General features: G+C 35.1%; 1 protein-coding gene across 2 annotated transcripts in view; it reads right to left on the reverse strand.

Moving 5' to 3' along the window:
- kz (putative ATP-dependent RNA helicase kurz) overlaps positions 1–18,286 on the reverse strand; it is a 304,771-nt gene that overhangs the window by 88,860 nt on the left and 197,625 nt on the right. For both annotated transcript variants that reach the window (XM_090413301.1, XM_090413300.1), the window contains exon 18: positions 18,213–18,272. In XM_090413301.1, the coding sequence (XP_090269427.1) occupies positions 18,213–18,272 (60 nt within the window). The remainder of the gene's footprint in view (positions 1–18,212; positions 18,273–18,286) is intronic.

The raw sequence follows: 18,286 nt of genomic DNA on the forward strand, positions 1-18,286 counted from the left end.
CACCTTCTCGTGGTGCACCCTGTTGGGTATCTACTTTGATACTGAATGAACGAGGATGGGCTGGCAATTTGGGATTTAGCCGACCAAATTGTATTCTTATTGGTTAAACCAAAATAAAAAATGATGGTACAACATAACAAAATTTCATGCCGGCTGGGGCGTCGCCCGGTTAAACAAGGCCCCCGTTGTTTTCGCCAGGGAACCAGGGCGAACAGCGAAAAGTCAGCTACTGGAACAAATCTGAAAACAAACCCCAACTCAACATCACCAGAGTTAAAGATCGGTACTATCAACGTAAGAAGCCTGAATGGCAAAGAAATGGAGCTAGCTGAGGAATTAGATAAGTACCAGATCGACATAATAGGGGTGACTGAAACAAAAAAAGACCAAAACTGGTGAGATCTTTCTGAGCAATAAATACAAAATGTTATATTCAGGCAATAACAATCAAGGAAAAGAAGGAGTAGCCATAGTATTCAACACAAAATACGAGGCTAATCTTCTTGAATAGCAGTCAGTCTCAAGTAGAGTAATGTGGGCAAATATGAGAATGAGGAACTGGACAATGAGACTTATTTGTGCCTATGGTCCCACAGAAGGTTCTACTAAGGTAGAAGTGGAGGAATTTTTTGAGGCTTTAGAAAAAGCAACTGACACAATGAAAAAGGAAAAGTTGGTCCTTGTTGGGGATCTAAATAGTAGAGTAGGAAATGATTGTGAGACATACAAAAATATTTTGGGAAAATTTGGAGAAAAGAGCAAAGCTAATAATAATGGCAAATATCTGTTGGATTTCTGCTCAGGACATGGACTGGTTATTACTAACACCATGTTCCAACATAAAAATGTGCACAAATTCACATGGAGAGAAGAGGCTAGGAATAAAAAAAGTCTCATTGACTATGTTATTGTTGATAGTGATGTTTTCTCCCTGGTGCAGGACACCAGAGTGTACAGAGGATTTGAAATTGGAAGTGATCACTATTTAGTCTTGAGCAGGATAAAATTGAATTTCATATTGAAAAGAATAACATGTAAGAAAGTTTTAAAGCGAATAAAAGTTGAGCAGCTCTCAGATGTAAACTGTAGACTAAAATACAGGAATATTATTGAAAAGAAAATGAAAGAGTTTGAGAACAGGAATCAAACCTTGGAGATTCAGTGGCAAACTCTGAAGGAAACATTGATTGATTCTGCCAGAGAGGCATGTGGTGAGGTTGTGTGCAAAGATAAAAAAATCAGAACTCCCTGGTGGAAAGGCAGCAGGAGTAGATGATATTCGACCAGAAATGCTGAAGTATGGTGGTATAAGAGTCTTTCAGTGGCTGCACTGCATAGTTCAGAAAGCCTGGACAGAGGGACGAATTCCCGATGATTGGAGTAGAGCTCTCATAGTACCCATATATAAAAAGGGAAATAAAACTGAATGTGAGAATTACAGAGGTATTTCCCTACTGAGTGTTCCTGGCAAGATCTATGCAAGTATACTTGAGAAACGGTTGAGAAGAATTGTGGAAGAAAAGCTTGGTGAAGAACAAGCTGGATTCAGGCCAAATAGAGGCTGTCAGGATCAGATCTTCACTTTACGACAAATAGTCGAGAAAGCATGGGAATATAACAAAGATCTGTATTTAAGTTTTGTCGATTTGAAAAAGGCATATGACAAGGTGCCAAGAGAGAAGCTATTCAATATGCTGCAGTTATATGGTGTCAATGGGGCATTATATCAAGCAATACTTAGTCTTTATTTGAGTTGTGAGTCAGCAGTTAGAATTGAAGGAAGTACAGGAAGATGGTTTAATGTTAAATCTGGTGTGAGACAAGGATGTACATTATCCCCTCTGTTATTCATTATCTATATGGATCACATTATGAAGGAATGTGGTATTAAACCTGATATCAAAATTGGAGATGTTAATGTCAGCTCTTTGCTTTATGCGGATGATGTTATACTTCTAAATAAATCCGCTACAAGTCTGCAAGATTCTCTGACTAAATTGAATAGCTGTTGTAATAGATATGGTATGAAGGTCAGCAATAAAAAGACAAAGACAATGAAAATAGGCAGAATCATTGAAAATGTCAACTGTGTTGTGAATGGTGAACCTGTGGAACAAGTAAAACATTTCAGCTACTTAGGCACAATTTTTACTGAAGATGGTAAACTAAATATAGAAATAGACAACAGAATCAGCAAAGCTGGTATCGTGGGAAGTCAATTGAATAAATTCATATGGAATAAGAAAGAAATTAGTCGGAACACTAAATTAGCTGTATACAAGACTGTGTTCAAACCAATTTTAACTTATGGATCTGAGAGCTGGGTCAGAAGTAAAACACTTGACCAAAGACTAGAGACCGCAGATATGAGAGTCCTGAGAAAGATTAGAGGCGTGAACAGATGGCATCAATGGCAATATCATATTAAAAATGAGGATATTAGGAAAGAACTTGACATTGTCAGCATCCAGGAATGCGTTAGCAGAGCTAATCTCAGATGGTATGGTCACTTAAATAGAATGGGAGAGGAAAGATTAGCAAAACAAGTGTTCTCTGCCAGGTTGGCAGGAAAACGACCCAGAGGAAGACCAAGGTATAGGTGGATTGATACGGTACAAAGTGCCTTAGACGATAGAAATATAAGATCTGATAATGTTAGAGTCTTGACAAGTAACAGACTGATTTGGAGGAAAATTGTAGATAGGAAGTTAGTAATGATGTAATTTTTTCATGTAGTACTGTCATATCCTGTACACCCCTTGAGGGTACATGGCAGGAATTTGATGATGATGATGATGATGATGAATTTTACATCATTATTTAAAAAAAAAAAAAAAAATCTGGATATGATGATACCTGGAGTATGTCACGTACAGTGTTCATGTAACTTGTCTTACTATACACAAACAGGAAGATCTATAAATAAACAACATTAAGATGACAACATCCACCTTATCAAACCTCACAAATCTGGCATTGCACATGGAATTGAAAATTTAAGCACAGGCTACAATGGCAAAATGCCAAGTTATTACATAGATCCACATATAAACATTACAGTTATATAAAGAAAGTGCTGAAGCCTTACTTCATAGACCTAATGTTAATCAAAATAACTCTCAGCATTCTAAACGTTTGGGAAATTGTTATCCTCAACTGTATTCAATAATTTATCCGCTATATTTTAATTTAATTAAAGTAATTTTAATTTCAGTCCAGTAGCTTTTAATCCATGAACATATAAACATTACAGTTATATAAAGAAAGTGCTGAAGCCTTACTTCATAGACCTAATGTTGATCAAAATGACTCTCAGTATTCTAAATGTTTGGGAAATTGTTATCCTCAACTGTATTCAATAATTTATCCGCTATATTTTAATTTAATTTAAGTAATTTTAATTTCAGCCCAGTAGTTTTTAATCCATGAACACGAGACTGGATATGTAGAGGGATTCTAAATTAAACATGTGCACTACTGTTTTTTGTTTTTGGAATTCGATTCCTATTGTTGTTCGTTATGGGAAACTGGGAATATCAGAATGCAAAACTGGACAATGAGACTTATTTGTGCCTATCGTCCCACAGAAGGTTGTACTAAGATAGAATTAGAGGAATTTTTTGAGGCTTTAGAGAAAGCAACTGACACAATGAAAAAGGAAAAGTTGGTCCTTGTTGGGTATCTAAATAGCAGAGTAGGAAATTATTCTCAGACATAAAAAAACATGACAAAATTTCATGCCGGCTGGGGTGTCGATCGGTTAAACAAGATCCCCGTTGTTTTCGCCAGGGAACCAGGGCGAACAGCAAAAAGTCAGCTATTGGAACAAATCTGAAAGTACACTCCAACTCAACAACACCAGAGTTAAAGATCGGTACTATCAACATAAACAGCCTGAATGGCAAAGAAATGGAGCTAGCTGAGGAATTAGATAAGTAAAAGATTGACATAATAGGGGTGACTGAAACAAAAAAGACAAAAATTGGTGAGATCTTTCTGAGCGATAAATAGAAAATGTTATATTCAGGCAATGACAATCAAATAAAATAAAGGGTAGCTATAGTATTCAACACAAAATACGAGGCTAATCTATTTGAATGGCAGACAATCTCAAGTAAAGTAATGTGGGCAAATATGAGAATGGGGAATTCAACAATGAGACTTATTTGTGCCTATGGTCCACAGAAGATTCTGCTAAGGAAGAAGTGGAGGAATTTTTTTATGCTTTAGAGAAAGCAATTGACATAATGAAAAAGAAAAAGTTGGTTGGTCCTTGTTGGGGATCTAAATAGCAGAGTAGGATATGATTGTGACACATACCAAAATATTTTGGGAAAATTTGGAGAAAAGAGCAAAGCTAATAATAATGGCAAATATCTGTTGAATTTCTGCTCAGGACATGGACTGGTTATTACTAACACCATGTTCCAACATAAAAATGTGCACAAATTCACATGGAAAGAAGAGGCAAGGAATAAGAAAAGTCTCACTGATTATGTTATTGTTGATAATGATGTTTTCTCTCTGGTGCAGTACACCAGAGTGTACACAGGATTTGAAATTGGAAGTGATCACTATTTAGTCTTGAGCAGGATAAAATTGAATTCAGCCAGAGAGGCATGTGATGAAGTTGTTTGCAAGGATAGAAAAATCAGAACTCCATAGTGGACACAGGAAGTTAAAGAGGCAGTGAAGGAAAAGAAGAAAGCATATCAAAAGTTCCTGACAAATAAGTCAGCTTGAGATTTTAGAGAATACAGAGACAAATGTAAGAAAGTGAAACATTGTGTAAAATTAGCTAAACAAAAGTCATGGGAGAACTTTGGCAAGACCATAGAAAATAAATATCAAGAAGGGAGCAAAATATTCTGGAGGTAGTTGAAGAAGCTTAGGAATGGAGGAAAGAGATGATAAAAGGAGTTAGAGATGATAAAGGTGACATGAAAAATGGAAGAAAAAGATATCCTTGAAGTATATGGAGTAATTATTTTGAAAAACTGCTAAATGAAACAAGCAGTGATGACAGCACAGTGGTAAAAAACACTGACCAGGCTGCAGTCAGGAATACATATCCATACTTGAAGTAGAAAAAGCCATCAAAAGCTTAAAATGTGGAAAGGCAGCAGGAGTAGATGATATTCAACCAGAAATGGTGAAGTATGGTGGTATAAAAGTCTTACAGTGGCTGCACTGCGTAGTTCAGAAAGCATGGACAGAGTTACAAATTCCTGATGATTGGAGTAGAGCTCTCACTGTACCCATATATAAAAAGGGAAATAAAACTGAATGTGAGAATTACAGAGGTATTTCCCTACTGAGTGATCCTGGCAAGATCTATGCAAGTATACTTGAGAAACGATTGAGAAGAACTGTGGAAGAAAAGCTGGGTGAAGAACAAGCTGGATTCAGGAGCCAAATAGAGGCTGTCAGGATCAGATCTTCACTTTACGACAAACAGTCGAGAAAGCATGGGAATATAACAAAGATCTGTATTTAAGTTTTGTCGATTTGGAAAAGGCATATGACAAGGTGTCAAGAGAAAGCTATTCAATATGCTACAGTTATATGGTGTCAATGGGGCATTATATCAAGCAATACTTAGTCTTTATTTGAGTCGTAAGTCAGCAGTTAGAATTGAAGGAAGTACAGGAAGATGGTTTAATGTTAAATCTGACGTGAGACAAGGATGTACATTATCCTCTCTGTTATTCATTATCTATATGGATCACATTATGAAGGAAATGGTATTAAAAATAATATCAAAATTGGAGATGTTAATGTCAGCTCTTTGCTTTATGCAGATGATGTTATACTTCTAAATAAATCCGCTACAAGTCTGCAAGATTCTCTTACTAAATTGAATAACTGTTGTTATAGATATGGTATGAATGTCAGCAATAAAAAGACAAAAACAATGAAAATAGGCAGAATCACTGAAAATATCAACTGTGTTGTGAATGGAGAACCTGTGGAACAAGTAAAACATATCAGCCACTTATGTATGATTTTTAGTGAAGATGGTAAATTAAATATGGAAATAGACAACAGAATCAACAAAGCTGGTATGGTGGGCAGTCAATTGAATAAATTCATGTGGAATAAGAGAGAAATTAGTCTGAACACTAAATTAGCTGTATACAAGACAGTGTTCAAACCAGTTTTAACTTATGGATCTGAGAGGTGGGTCAGAAGTAAAATACTTGACCAAAAAATCTAGAGACCGCAGATATGAGAGCCTTGAGAAAGATTAAAGGCGTGAACAGATGGCATCAATGGCAATATCATATTAAAAACGAGGATATTAGGAAAGAACTTGACATTGTCAGCATCCAGGAATGCATTAGCAGAGCTAATCTCAGGTGGTATGGTCACTTAAACAGAATGGGTGAAGAAAGATTAGCAAAACAAGTGTTCTCTGCCAGGTTCGCAGCAAAACAACCCAGAGGAAGACCAAGATATAGGTAGATTTATATGGTACAAAGTGCCTTAGACGATAGAAATATAAGATTTGATAATGTTGGAGTCTTGACAATTAACAGACTGATTTGGAAGGAAATTGTAGATATGAAGTTAGTAATGATGTAATTTTTTTCATGTAGTACTATCATATCCTGTACACCCCTTGAGGGTACATTGCAGGAATTTGATGATGATAATGACAAAAATATTTTGGCAAAATTGGGAGAAAAGAGCAAGGCTAATAATAATGGCAAATAACTGTTGGATTTTTGCTCAGGACATATACTGGTTATTACTAACACCACCATGTTTCATTATAAAAATGTGCCAAAATTCACATGGAGAGAAGAGACAAGGAATAAGAAAAGTCTCATTGTTTATTTAATTGTTGATAGAGATGTTTTTCTCACTGGTGCAGAACACTACAGAGTATAGGATTTGAAATTGAAAGTGATCACTATTTAGTCTTGATCAGGGTAAAATTGAATTTCATACTGAAAAGAAGAACATGTAAGAAAGTTTTAAAGCAAATAAAAGTTGAGCAGCTCTCAGATTTGAACTGTAGACTAAAATACACAAACATTATTTGTGATTCAGTGGCAAATCGCTGATTGATTCAGCCAGAGAGGCATGTGATGAAGTTATTTGCAAGGATAGAAAAATCAGAACTCCATAGTGGACACAAGAAGTTGAAGAGGCAGTGAAGGAAAAGAAGAAAGCGTATCGAAAGTTACTTGCAAATAAATCAGCATGTGCTCTTTGAGAATACAGAGACAAATGTATGAAAGCGAAACAATGTGTAAAACTAGCTAAACAAAAGTCATGGGAAGACTTTGGTAAATGAAACAAGCAGTGATGACAGCAGAGTTTAAAAAAAAATACTCAACAGACATGCATTTAGGAATACATATCCATACTTGAAGTAGAAAAAGCCATCAAAAGCCTGAAATGTGGAAAATCTGCAGAGTAGATGATTTTTGACCAGAAATGCTCAAGAATGGAGGTATAAATGTCTTAAATTGGCTGCACTGCATAGTTGAGAAGGACTGGACAGAGGGACAAATTCCAGATGATTGGAGTAGAGCTTCATAGTACCCATATATAGAAAAGGAAATAAAACTAAATGTGAAAATTACAGAGGTATTTCCCTGCTGAGTTTTCCTGGCAAGATTTATGCAAGTATACTTGAGAAACGGTTGAGAAGGATTGTGTAAGGGAAGCTTGGTGAAGAACAAACTGGGTTCAGGTCAAATAGAGGGTGTCAGGATCAGATTTTCACTTTATGACAGATAGTTGAGAAATCATGGAAATACAACAAAGATCTGTATTTAAGTTTTGCAGATCTGGAAAAGGTATATGACAAGGTGCCAAGACAGAAGCTATTCAAAACACTACGGTTATATAGTGTCAATGGGGCATTACATTATAGTAGTTAGAATTGAAGGAAGTATAGGAGGGTGATTTAATGTTAAATCTAATGTCAGACAAGGATGTACATTATCCTCTCTGTTATTCATTATCTATATGGATCACATTATGAAGGAAAGTGGCATTAAACATGATATCAAAATTGTAGATGTTAATATCAGCTCTTTACTTTACGCAGATGATGTTATACTTCTAAATAAATCCAGCAGAAGTCTGGAAGATTTTCTGAATAAATTGAATATCTGTTTTAATAGATATAGTGTGAAGGTCGGCAATAACAAGGCAAAGGTAATGAAAATAGGCAGAAGCATTGAAAATATCAAATGCATTGTGAACGGAGAACCTATAGAACAAGTAAAACATTTCAGCTACTTAGGCATGATTTTTAGTGAAGATGGTAAATATGGAAATTAAATATGGAAATAAACAACAGAATCAACAAAGCTGGTATGGCAGGAAGTCAAATGAATATTATATGGAATAAGAGAGAAATTAGTCAAAACACTAAATTTTCTGTATACAAAAGCCAGTGTTCAAACCAATTTTAACTTATGGATCTGACAGCTGGGTTAGAAATAAAACACTTGACCAAATGAGACTGAAGATATGAGAGTCCTGAGAAAGATTAGGGCGTGAAAAGATGGTCAATTGCAATATCATATTAAAAACAAGGATATTGGGAAAGAACTTGACATTATTAGCATCCAGGAATGTGTTAGCAGAGCTACTGTCATGTGGTTTGGTCACTTAAGCAGAATGGGAGAAGAAAGATTAGTAAAAGAAGTGTTCTCTGCCAGGTTCACAGAAAAAGACCCAGAGGAAGACCAAGATATAGGTCGACTGATTCAGTAAAAAGTGCCTTAGAAGACAAAAATATAAGATCTGATAATGTTGGAGTCTAGACAGGTAACAGATTGATTTGGAGGAAAATTGTAGATAGGAAGTTAGTGGTGATGTAGGTTTTTCATGTAGTATTATCATATCCTGTACACCCCTTGAGGGTACATACCAGGAATTTGATGATGCCAATGAATGTTTTTCATTAGTTGTACTGATGATGTCTTATGTTACATAAGATGAAATATCCGCAAAATAAAAAAAGTTATTAACAGTGGCATACGTGTTATTCTATAGTTATGGAGACCCCAGGTTTCACTCATAAAAATTTTTAAAAAAATTTTAAGAAAAATAAAAACATTCCTTAAGTTTGAAGATCTTTACTATGAACAGATGACCTAGTCATGTTAATATCAATTTACCTGCATTTAGCAAGGTTTATGGAATAATTTGAAAAGCCATCAACAGATACCACACAAAACCCAGAATTTGGCTTAACTAAGTAGAAAATATGTTCCACATCTAGCCAAGCTCTGAAAAATCCCTTGACAATTCCACTAACTTCTTTTTTTTTTCCCCCCAGACATATCTCAGTACTGAATCATGGCAGACTTTCCCTTGAAGTATGCAGTAAAGAAAAAAGTTCAATGCTTGAAGATACTCACATGCTACATCACAGCACTATCCAGCGAAGAGGTGTCATTAAAACACTCAAAGAAAGAGCTTACAATATATTCAGTGATAACAACAAAAGAGAACAGGTAATAGCATATCTCAGGGAGATACATACGTAAAATCATCAATAATATCTTACAAAGGCCATTACATAGTCCAATGAAAATATATATAGGAGCAAGTCTTTGCTTGCCGTACATAAAAACCATCACAAATAAGACAGCATAAGTACAGTAATACCCCGACTTACGCAGTTTCTTATATGTACGTATTCCCGTCACGCCTCACCACTAGTCTTATCTTTCCACGCCAGCCGCATTCGCCAGTGTCGCACATGCTGTGAACAAGCACTGACGTGTTTCGCACTGCCTCCAATCATACACGATTTTTATAGTATACAAAATGACATAAAAAATAATAATGTCATCCAAAAGAAGCAAGTCCGATTCTTCTACAGCTAGCAAGAAAAGAAAAACATTGACTTTGGAAACAAAACTCAACATTATTAAGGATTTTGAAGGCGGAATGAAAATTTGTGAGCTATCAAAGAAGTTCGATCTACAGGAATCCACAATAAGAACAATCATGAAAGATAAAGAAAGAATTCTCGCTGCTGTGAAAAATACCCAATCATTGAATTCAAGCATAATTCGTAAACTTCATGGGTTTATTGGTGAGATGGAAATGATGCTTAAATTATGGTGTGATAATCAAGTGAGAGTAAAAAATTGCCCAGTTGATCAAACAATGATATGTAGAGCCAAGCTGATTTTTGAGAAGCGGCTAAAGAAGAAAATTTCGTGGCCAGTAATGGTTGATTCAACCGATTTAAAAATCGCTGTAACTGGCACAGCATCGTGGAGAGTGGAGAGGCAGCAAGCGCTGATAAAGATGCTTCGTCTACTTTTCTTGAGACAGTTAAGGCTATCATCGAGGAAGGTAGCTATAGCAGTCAAACCGTATTTAATGTAGACAAGACCTGCTTGGAAAAAGATACCTAAGAGAATTTTCATCGCACATGAAAAAAAAACGTTTCCTGGCTTTAAGGTTTCCAAAGACCCGGTTGACAGTAATGCTTGGTGGAAATACAGCTGGTGATGAGTTAAAACCACAAGTTAAAACCACTCTTAATTTATCACTCCGAAAATCCAAGAGCTCTGAAAGAAAAATCTAAAGCTGGCTTGCCAGTGATTTGGAAGTCAAATTCTAAAGCTTGGGTGACAGCCTCTATTTTTGAAGAAGCCTCTCTTTTTGAAGACTGGTTTGGTCACCTCTTCATACCTGAAGTTGAGCGTTATTGCCAGTTTAAAAAAATTCCGTTTAAAGTTATGCTCATTATTGATAATGTACCTGGTCACCCTCCTGCAACTTTAATTGATTTTGATCCACGTGTAAAAGTTGTTTTCTTGCCTCCAAATACAACCAGTTTACTTTAACCGATGGACCAAGGAGTTATCAAAACATTCAAAGCATACTACACACGGCGTTTGTTTGTTAGTCTGAATGAAGCTACGAGGCAAAATGAGCAACTTTCTGTTAAAGAGTTTTGGAAACAGTTTAATGTTTTAGATGCTGTAAGGATTATCGGAGATTCTTGGGGTGAAATTTCCCAAAAAACCTTGAATGGTGTCTGGAAAAAACTTTATCCATCTTTTTATCCTTTTTTAAATGCGAAACGGAAATCGGAAATGATGACAGAATCTGATCAAGTTGCTGAGGCAATAGAAGTTGACAACCTTGCCAGGAAATTAGATTTAGAAGTCGACAGTGAAGATGTCAGCGAGCTGTTAGACTCACATAACAAAGAGCTTACAATCGATGAGCACATAGAGATACATAAGCAAAGCGCTACTGAAGAGACGAAACCTCAGATCCAGTTTTACCAGAAAAGCACATGACAATTGCAAAATAAACAGAAGGTCTCAGCTTAATTAAGAAAGGTTTACAGATTTTGGACGACATAGATTCTAACGAGAAACGAATTGTAGCCACAAGGAAAGGAATAAAAAAGTCACTGGCTTGCTATGAAGAAATTTTGCGTGACAAGAAAAAGACATTACATCATCAGACGAATCTATTAGATTTTATGAAACCATCGACATCGAAATAACTTTCTTTTTTTTATGTACGAAAAACTACAATTATGATTACTGTATATTTCTTAAAAAAAAAATATATAGATGTTTTTGTAAACCTTTGGTCCCAATTCTATGTTTGTATATATAAATTACATGCAAAATTATACCTCGAGTTACGCAAATTCGAGTTACGCGCTTTTCGTTGGTCCCACCTACAGTGTAACTTCGGGTTATCACTGTACTTAGGCAGTACAACTTAAAAATTGCCTTCACTCCTATACAAAAAGTCTTCAAATTGCTATAATCATCCAATATCCAAACCCAAGAGACCAGAATATACAAAATTTTCTGTGTATGCATTATCTGCTATGTTGGACAGATGAGATAATCTGGAGAGATCTGTATGAAAGAACATGTCAAAGCTTCAGAAAATACAGTGGGCACACAAACAGGATTAACATTTCATACCACCGAAGAAAAACATCAAGTACTTTGACATCACAAGAATGCCATATATTGAATTCAACAACTATATATGTATATTCAAAGAGGTCCCCCAATACAATACAGTGAGAGTGAAAAGTCATATAATAGAGTGGGAGCAGTCATTATTTTGTAAAATTTTAGTTGAGTTTCTAGTCTTGATTTTTTGTTGTGTCCTTTTAATTGTTTCACAGATATTTTGAAATTTCTTAATTTTTTCATCTGTATCATTATCTTTTAGATATGTTATTATGCAGCCTAAATAATTAAACCATGTCCTCTCTTCTATTATTTTATTTTCTACAACTATTTTTGATCTAACATGATCTTGACCTTTAAATGTCATGACTTTTGTTTTCTTTTGTGAAATTTTTAAATTGTATTGTTGGATTATTTTCTTTAATTCATAAACTGGTTTTTGAAGGTCATCTTCATTGTCTTATAATATAATCTGATCATCGGCATACAGCACTGCATTGATAACAGTTCTTCTGGTTAACTGGATAGCTTGTTTTATTGATGTTTTCCATATTTTGATAATCTGATCAATATGCATATTGAGCAGAGTTGGAGATAAGCCACATCTCTGTGTGACACCCTGATTAATTTCAATTTCTTCTGTTAATTTATTACCTAACTGTAACTTTATTTTTGTATCTTTATATAAACTTTGTATAGCTCGCACCAAATGTAATGGATATCCTTGTTGTTTCATTATATTCCATAGAGTTTCACTGTGTACTTTATCAAAAGCTTTCTCGTAATCTATATAGGCCACATGAGTCGTCATCATCATCATCAAATTCCTGCCTGTACCCTCAAGGGGTGTACAGGATATGACAGTATTACATGAAAAAAATTACATTATTACTAACTTCCTATCTACAATTTTCCTCCAAATCACTCTGTTACTTGTCAAGACTCCAACAATATCAGATCTTATATTTCTATCGTCTAAGGCACTTTGTACTGTATCAATCCACATATATCTTGGTCTTCCTCTGGGTCGTTTTCCTGCCAACCTGGCAGAGAACACTTGTTTTGCTAATCTTTCCTCTCCCATTCTATTTAAGTGACCATACCACCTGAGATTAGCTCTGCTAATGCATTCCTGGATGCTGACAATGTCAAGTTCTTTCCTAATATCCTCATTTTTAATATGATATTGCCATTGATGCCATCTGTTCACACCTCTCATCTTTCTCAGGACTCTCATATCTGCGGTCTCTAGTCTTTGGTCATGTGGTTTACTTCTGACCCAGCTCTCAGAACCATAAGTTAAAACTGGTTTGAACACTGTCTTGTATACAGCTAATTTAGTGTTCCAACTAATTTCTTTCTTATTCCATATGAATTAATTCAATTGACTTCCCACCATACCAGCTTTGCTGATTCTGTTGTCTATTTCTATATTTAATTTACCATCTTCAGTAAAAATCGTGCCTAAGTAGCTGAAATGTTTTACTTGTTCCACAGGTTCTCCATTCACAACACAGTTCACATTTTCAATGATTCTGCCTATTTTCATTGTCTTTGTCTTTTTATTGCTGACCTTCATACCATATCTATTACAACAGCTATTCAATTTAGTCAGAGAATCTTGCAGACTTGTAGCGGATTTATTTAGAAGTATAACATCATCCACATAAAGCAAACAGCTGACATTAACATCTCCAATTTTGATATTATTTTTAATACCATTTCCTTCATAATGTGATCCATATAGATAATGAATAACAGAGGGGATAATGTACATCCTTGTCTCAAGTCAGGTTTAACATTAAACCATCTTCCTGTACTTCCTTCAATTCTAACTGCTGACTTACAACTCAAATAAAGACTAAGTATTGCTTGATATAATGCCCCATTGACACCATATAACTGCAGCATATTGAATAGCTTCTCTCTTGGCACCTTGTCATATGCCTTTTCCAAATCGACAAAACTTAAATACAGATCTTTGTTGTATTCCCGTGCTTTCTCGACTATTTGTCGTAAAGTGAAGATCTGATCCTGACAGCCTCTATTTGGCCAGAATCCAGCTTGTTCTTCACCAAGCTTTTCTTCCACAATTCTTCTCAACCGTTTCTCAAGTATACTTGCATAGATCTTGCCAGGAACACTCAGTAGGGAAATACCTCTATAATTCTTACATTCAGTTTTATTTCCCTTTTTATATATGGGTACTATGAGAGCTCTACTCCAATCATCGGGAATTCGTCCCTCTGTCCAGGCTTTCTGAACTATGCAGTGCAGCCACTGTAGGACTTTTATACCACCATACTTCAGCATTTCTGGTCAAATATCATCTACTCCTGCTGCCTTTAAACATTTCAAGCCTTTGATGGCTTTTTCTACTTCCAGTATGGATATGTATTCCTGACTGCATGCCTGGTCAGTGTTTTTTTATCACTGTGCTGTCATCACTGCTTGTTTCATTTAGCAGTTTTTCAAAGTAATTACTCCATACTTCAAGGATATCTTTTCCTCCTGTTTTCATGTCACCTTTATCATCTCTAACTCCTTTTACAGCACTCTTTCCTCCATTCCTAAGCTTCTTCAACAACCTCCAGAATATTTTGCCACCTTCTTGATATTTATTTTCTATATTCTTGCCAAAGTCCTCCTATGACTTTTGTTTAACTAGTTTTACACACTGTTTAGCTTTCTTACATTTGTTTCTGTATTCTGTAAGAGTAAAAGCTGACTTATTTGCCAGGAACTTTTGATATGCTTTCTTCTTTTCCTTCACTGTCTCTTTAACTTCCTGTGTCCACCAGGGAGTTCTGATTTTTTTATCCTTGCACACAACCTCACCACATGCCTCTCTGGCAGAATCAATCAATGTTTTCTTCAGAGTTTGCCACTGAATTTCCAAGGTTTGATTCCTGTTCTCAAACTCTTTCATTTTCTTTTCAATAATCTTTCTGTATTTTAGTCTACAGTTCACATCTGAGAGCTGCTCAACTTTTATTCGCTTTAAAACTTTCTTACATGTTATTCTTTTCAATATGAAATTCAATTTTATCCTGCTCAAGACTAAATAGTGATCACTTCTAATTTCAAATCCTCTGTACACTCTGGTGTCCTGCACCAGGAAGAAAACATCACTATCAACAATAACATAGTCAATGAGACTTTTCTTATTCCTGGCCTCTTCTCTTCATGTGAATTTGTGCACATTTTTATGTTGGAACATGGTGTTAGTAATAACCAGTCCATGTCCTGAGCAGAAATCCAACAGATATTTGCCATTATTATTAGCTTTGATCTTTTCTCCAAATTTTCCCAAAATATTTTTGTATGTCTCACAATCATTTCCTACTCTGCTATATAGATTCCCAACAAGGACCAATTTTTCCTTTTTCATTGTGTCAGTTGCTTTTTCTAAAGCCTCAAAAAATTCCTCCACTTCTACCTTAGTAGAACCTTCTGTGGGACCATAGGCATAAATAAGTCTCATTGTCAAGTTCCCCATTCTCATATTTGCCTACATTACTCTACTTGAGACTGACTGCCATTCAAGAAGATTAGCCTCGTATTTTGTGTTGAATACTATGGCTACTCCTTCTTTTCCTTGATTGTCATTGCCTGAATATAACATTTTGTATTTATTGCTCAGAAAGATCTCACCAGTTTTAGTCTTTTTTGTTTCAGTCACCCCTATTATGTTGATATGGTACTTATCTAATTCCTCAGCTAGCTCCATTTCTTTGCCATTCAGGCTTCTTACGTTGATAGTACCGATCTTTTACTCTGGTGATGTTGAGTTGGGGTGTGTTTTCAGATTTGTTCCAGTAACTGACTTTTCGCTGTTCGCCCTGCTTCCCTGGCAAAAACAACGGGGGGGTCTTGTTTAACTGGGCGACGCCCCAGCCGGCATGAAATTCTGTCATGTTGTACCATCATTTTTTATTTTGGTTTAACCAATAAGAATACAATTTGGTCGGCTAAATCCCAAATTGCCAGCCCATCCTCGTTCGTTCAGTATCAAAGTGGATACCGAACAGGGTGCACCACGAGAAGGTGAGGATTGGACATTAGGTCAGAAGCCCTGGTCGGTTCTCTGCATTCCTTTAAAGGCTATGTGGAGGTCTCCTCTCAGTTATACAGCTTTGACCCTTAAGCACCCCAATGCCACATGAGTCTCTAAATTAAATTCTTGTCTTTTTTTTCAATAATTTGTTTTAACACATACATATTGTCCATACATGATCTTCCATGTCTAAAACCATTTTGTTCTTCTGAGAGTAGATTGCTTGCAATATTTCTAAGTCTTTTATTCAGGATTTTACTGTAAATTTTGTGACCTGCATTTAATAAACTTATTCCTGTGTAATTACCACAATCATCTCTGTCTTCTTTCTTAAATATAACCTCAGCTTTTAATCAGTTTGATGGAACCTCACATTTCCTCAAACAGTTATTTAGTAATTTTAAGAATCTGTGATATAAATATTCTCTGCCATATTTCCGAAGCTCTGCATTTATGCCATCTAATCCAGTCAATTTTCTATTTTTTGATAACTTTATTACTTATTTTAGTTCTTCCCGTTTTACTGGTTCCATATCAGTACTGATTTCTTGATTATTATTTTCTGTTATTAAATTTGGGTCATACTATAAATTCTTATAATGTTCTATCCATTGTTTCTCTTGTATTATGTTGATTTGTGCTGTATCTCTTTCTTCGTTGTTTAATTCATGTAAGTCATCTTTTTATGCTGTTTATAACTAACCACATGCTGTTCTGTTCACAGCCTAATCTATAGTCATCTATTTTTCTTTACCATGCATCCTGTTGCCACATCACAGATTATAAATATGAACAGACTATAAGAAATCCCCAATTTTCTCAAATACTGTGTATCAGCATCAAATCTTGTAAATAGCAAGCTATTAAGGCAAGCAAAGGTGTATGCTAAAGGATCTTATACATTTCAATTAAAAAAAGTATGAAACAGGTAATCCTTGTATAACACGAATGTTACATTCCATAGAAATGTCAAGTTATAGAAATCGCGTTATGTGAGACTCAGATCACATAGAAAAAGTAGGGTTAGGTTCCAAAACGTTTTTTTTTTATTATTATATAAACAACAATAAGATACCCAACAAAAATATATTTTTATTTAATTCAGGTAATTCATGTAAGTTAAGAAAACATAACATATAAACTATGAAACAAATAGATAGTATAAACTTATAAAAGTAAAAATTGTACGTAAATTCATTGCACATAATGCACAAATGTTTTAGGCAAAATAAAATAAAGTGCATACTTTAATTATCATCATCAAAATTAACATTTCATAGGTGTTCTTTATTTACGATTGGCCGGTGTTGTCATCACTTGAAATCGCTTGAACGTTATTTACATAATTCTCATTGCCTACTTCGGCTGGTTTAGTTATCAAGAAGTCAGTAATAAGACCTTGCTACCACTATGATACAATTTTTTATAAACTTCATAATATGGAGCTAAACAAATATCCAATTGTTTCATGAATTTTCCGGAGTGCCCCATTGAGGGATTTATTATCTGTAAAATAACTTCCGAACTTTCTTGCTAAGTTCAATCCTTCTGCTAATTCCTTTAAACTGAATTCTTTAATGGATTCATCACAATCAGAATCTTCTGCAGAACTTTTCTCCTTTCGACATCATCTATTAATTCTACCAGTTCCTACTCATTTAAATCTATTTCCTCATCGATTAATTTACTAATTTCATTTTCAACCATATTGCAAAAGCCCTCTAAGTGGCCTTTACTATAAAAATAAATTTTTTACACAAAAAAAAAGCATTCCATATCGTATGCAACTCATCAGAAAATAAAATACTCAGCTTGAGATTAACACACTTATGATTTTTAATGCGCTTTCCTGGTAGAAAACAAAGAAAATTATAGTTGTCTTCGTTTACTGTAAACAATTGACGTACATGTGTGCTGAAGGATTCCCCTAATATAAATTCGCTACTTATAACTACATGCACAATAAGGGCAGACGCAAGTTTAAAGAAGATAAAATTTGATTTTTAAGTCACGCACTGAAAAATATGAAAAGATAAAGAGTTACTACAATTTGCAGACCGTGTTATATCGAAACCGCGTTGAACAAGGGTTACTACAATTTGTAGACCGTATTATATTGAAACTGTGTTGTATAAATACTGCATTATACGAGGGTTACCTGTATTTATATTTCATATACTTTGTTGTTATTAAAAAAGCAAAACATATGTTATTACCTGTCCTCCCCACATTTTCTTTATCTGGCTCCACTTCTGCTGACTGTCTGATAATTTATCCTATGGTTTAAAAA

Source organism: Typopeltis vanoorti, chromosome 24 (genome assembly GCF_054136105.1).
Source record: "Typopeltis vanoorti isolate ZY-2024b chromosome 24, IOZ_Tvanoo_1.0, whole genome shotgun sequence".
NCBI classification, from domain to species: domain Eukaryota; kingdom Metazoa; phylum Arthropoda; class Arachnida; order Uropygi; family Thelyphonidae; genus Typopeltis; species Typopeltis vanoorti.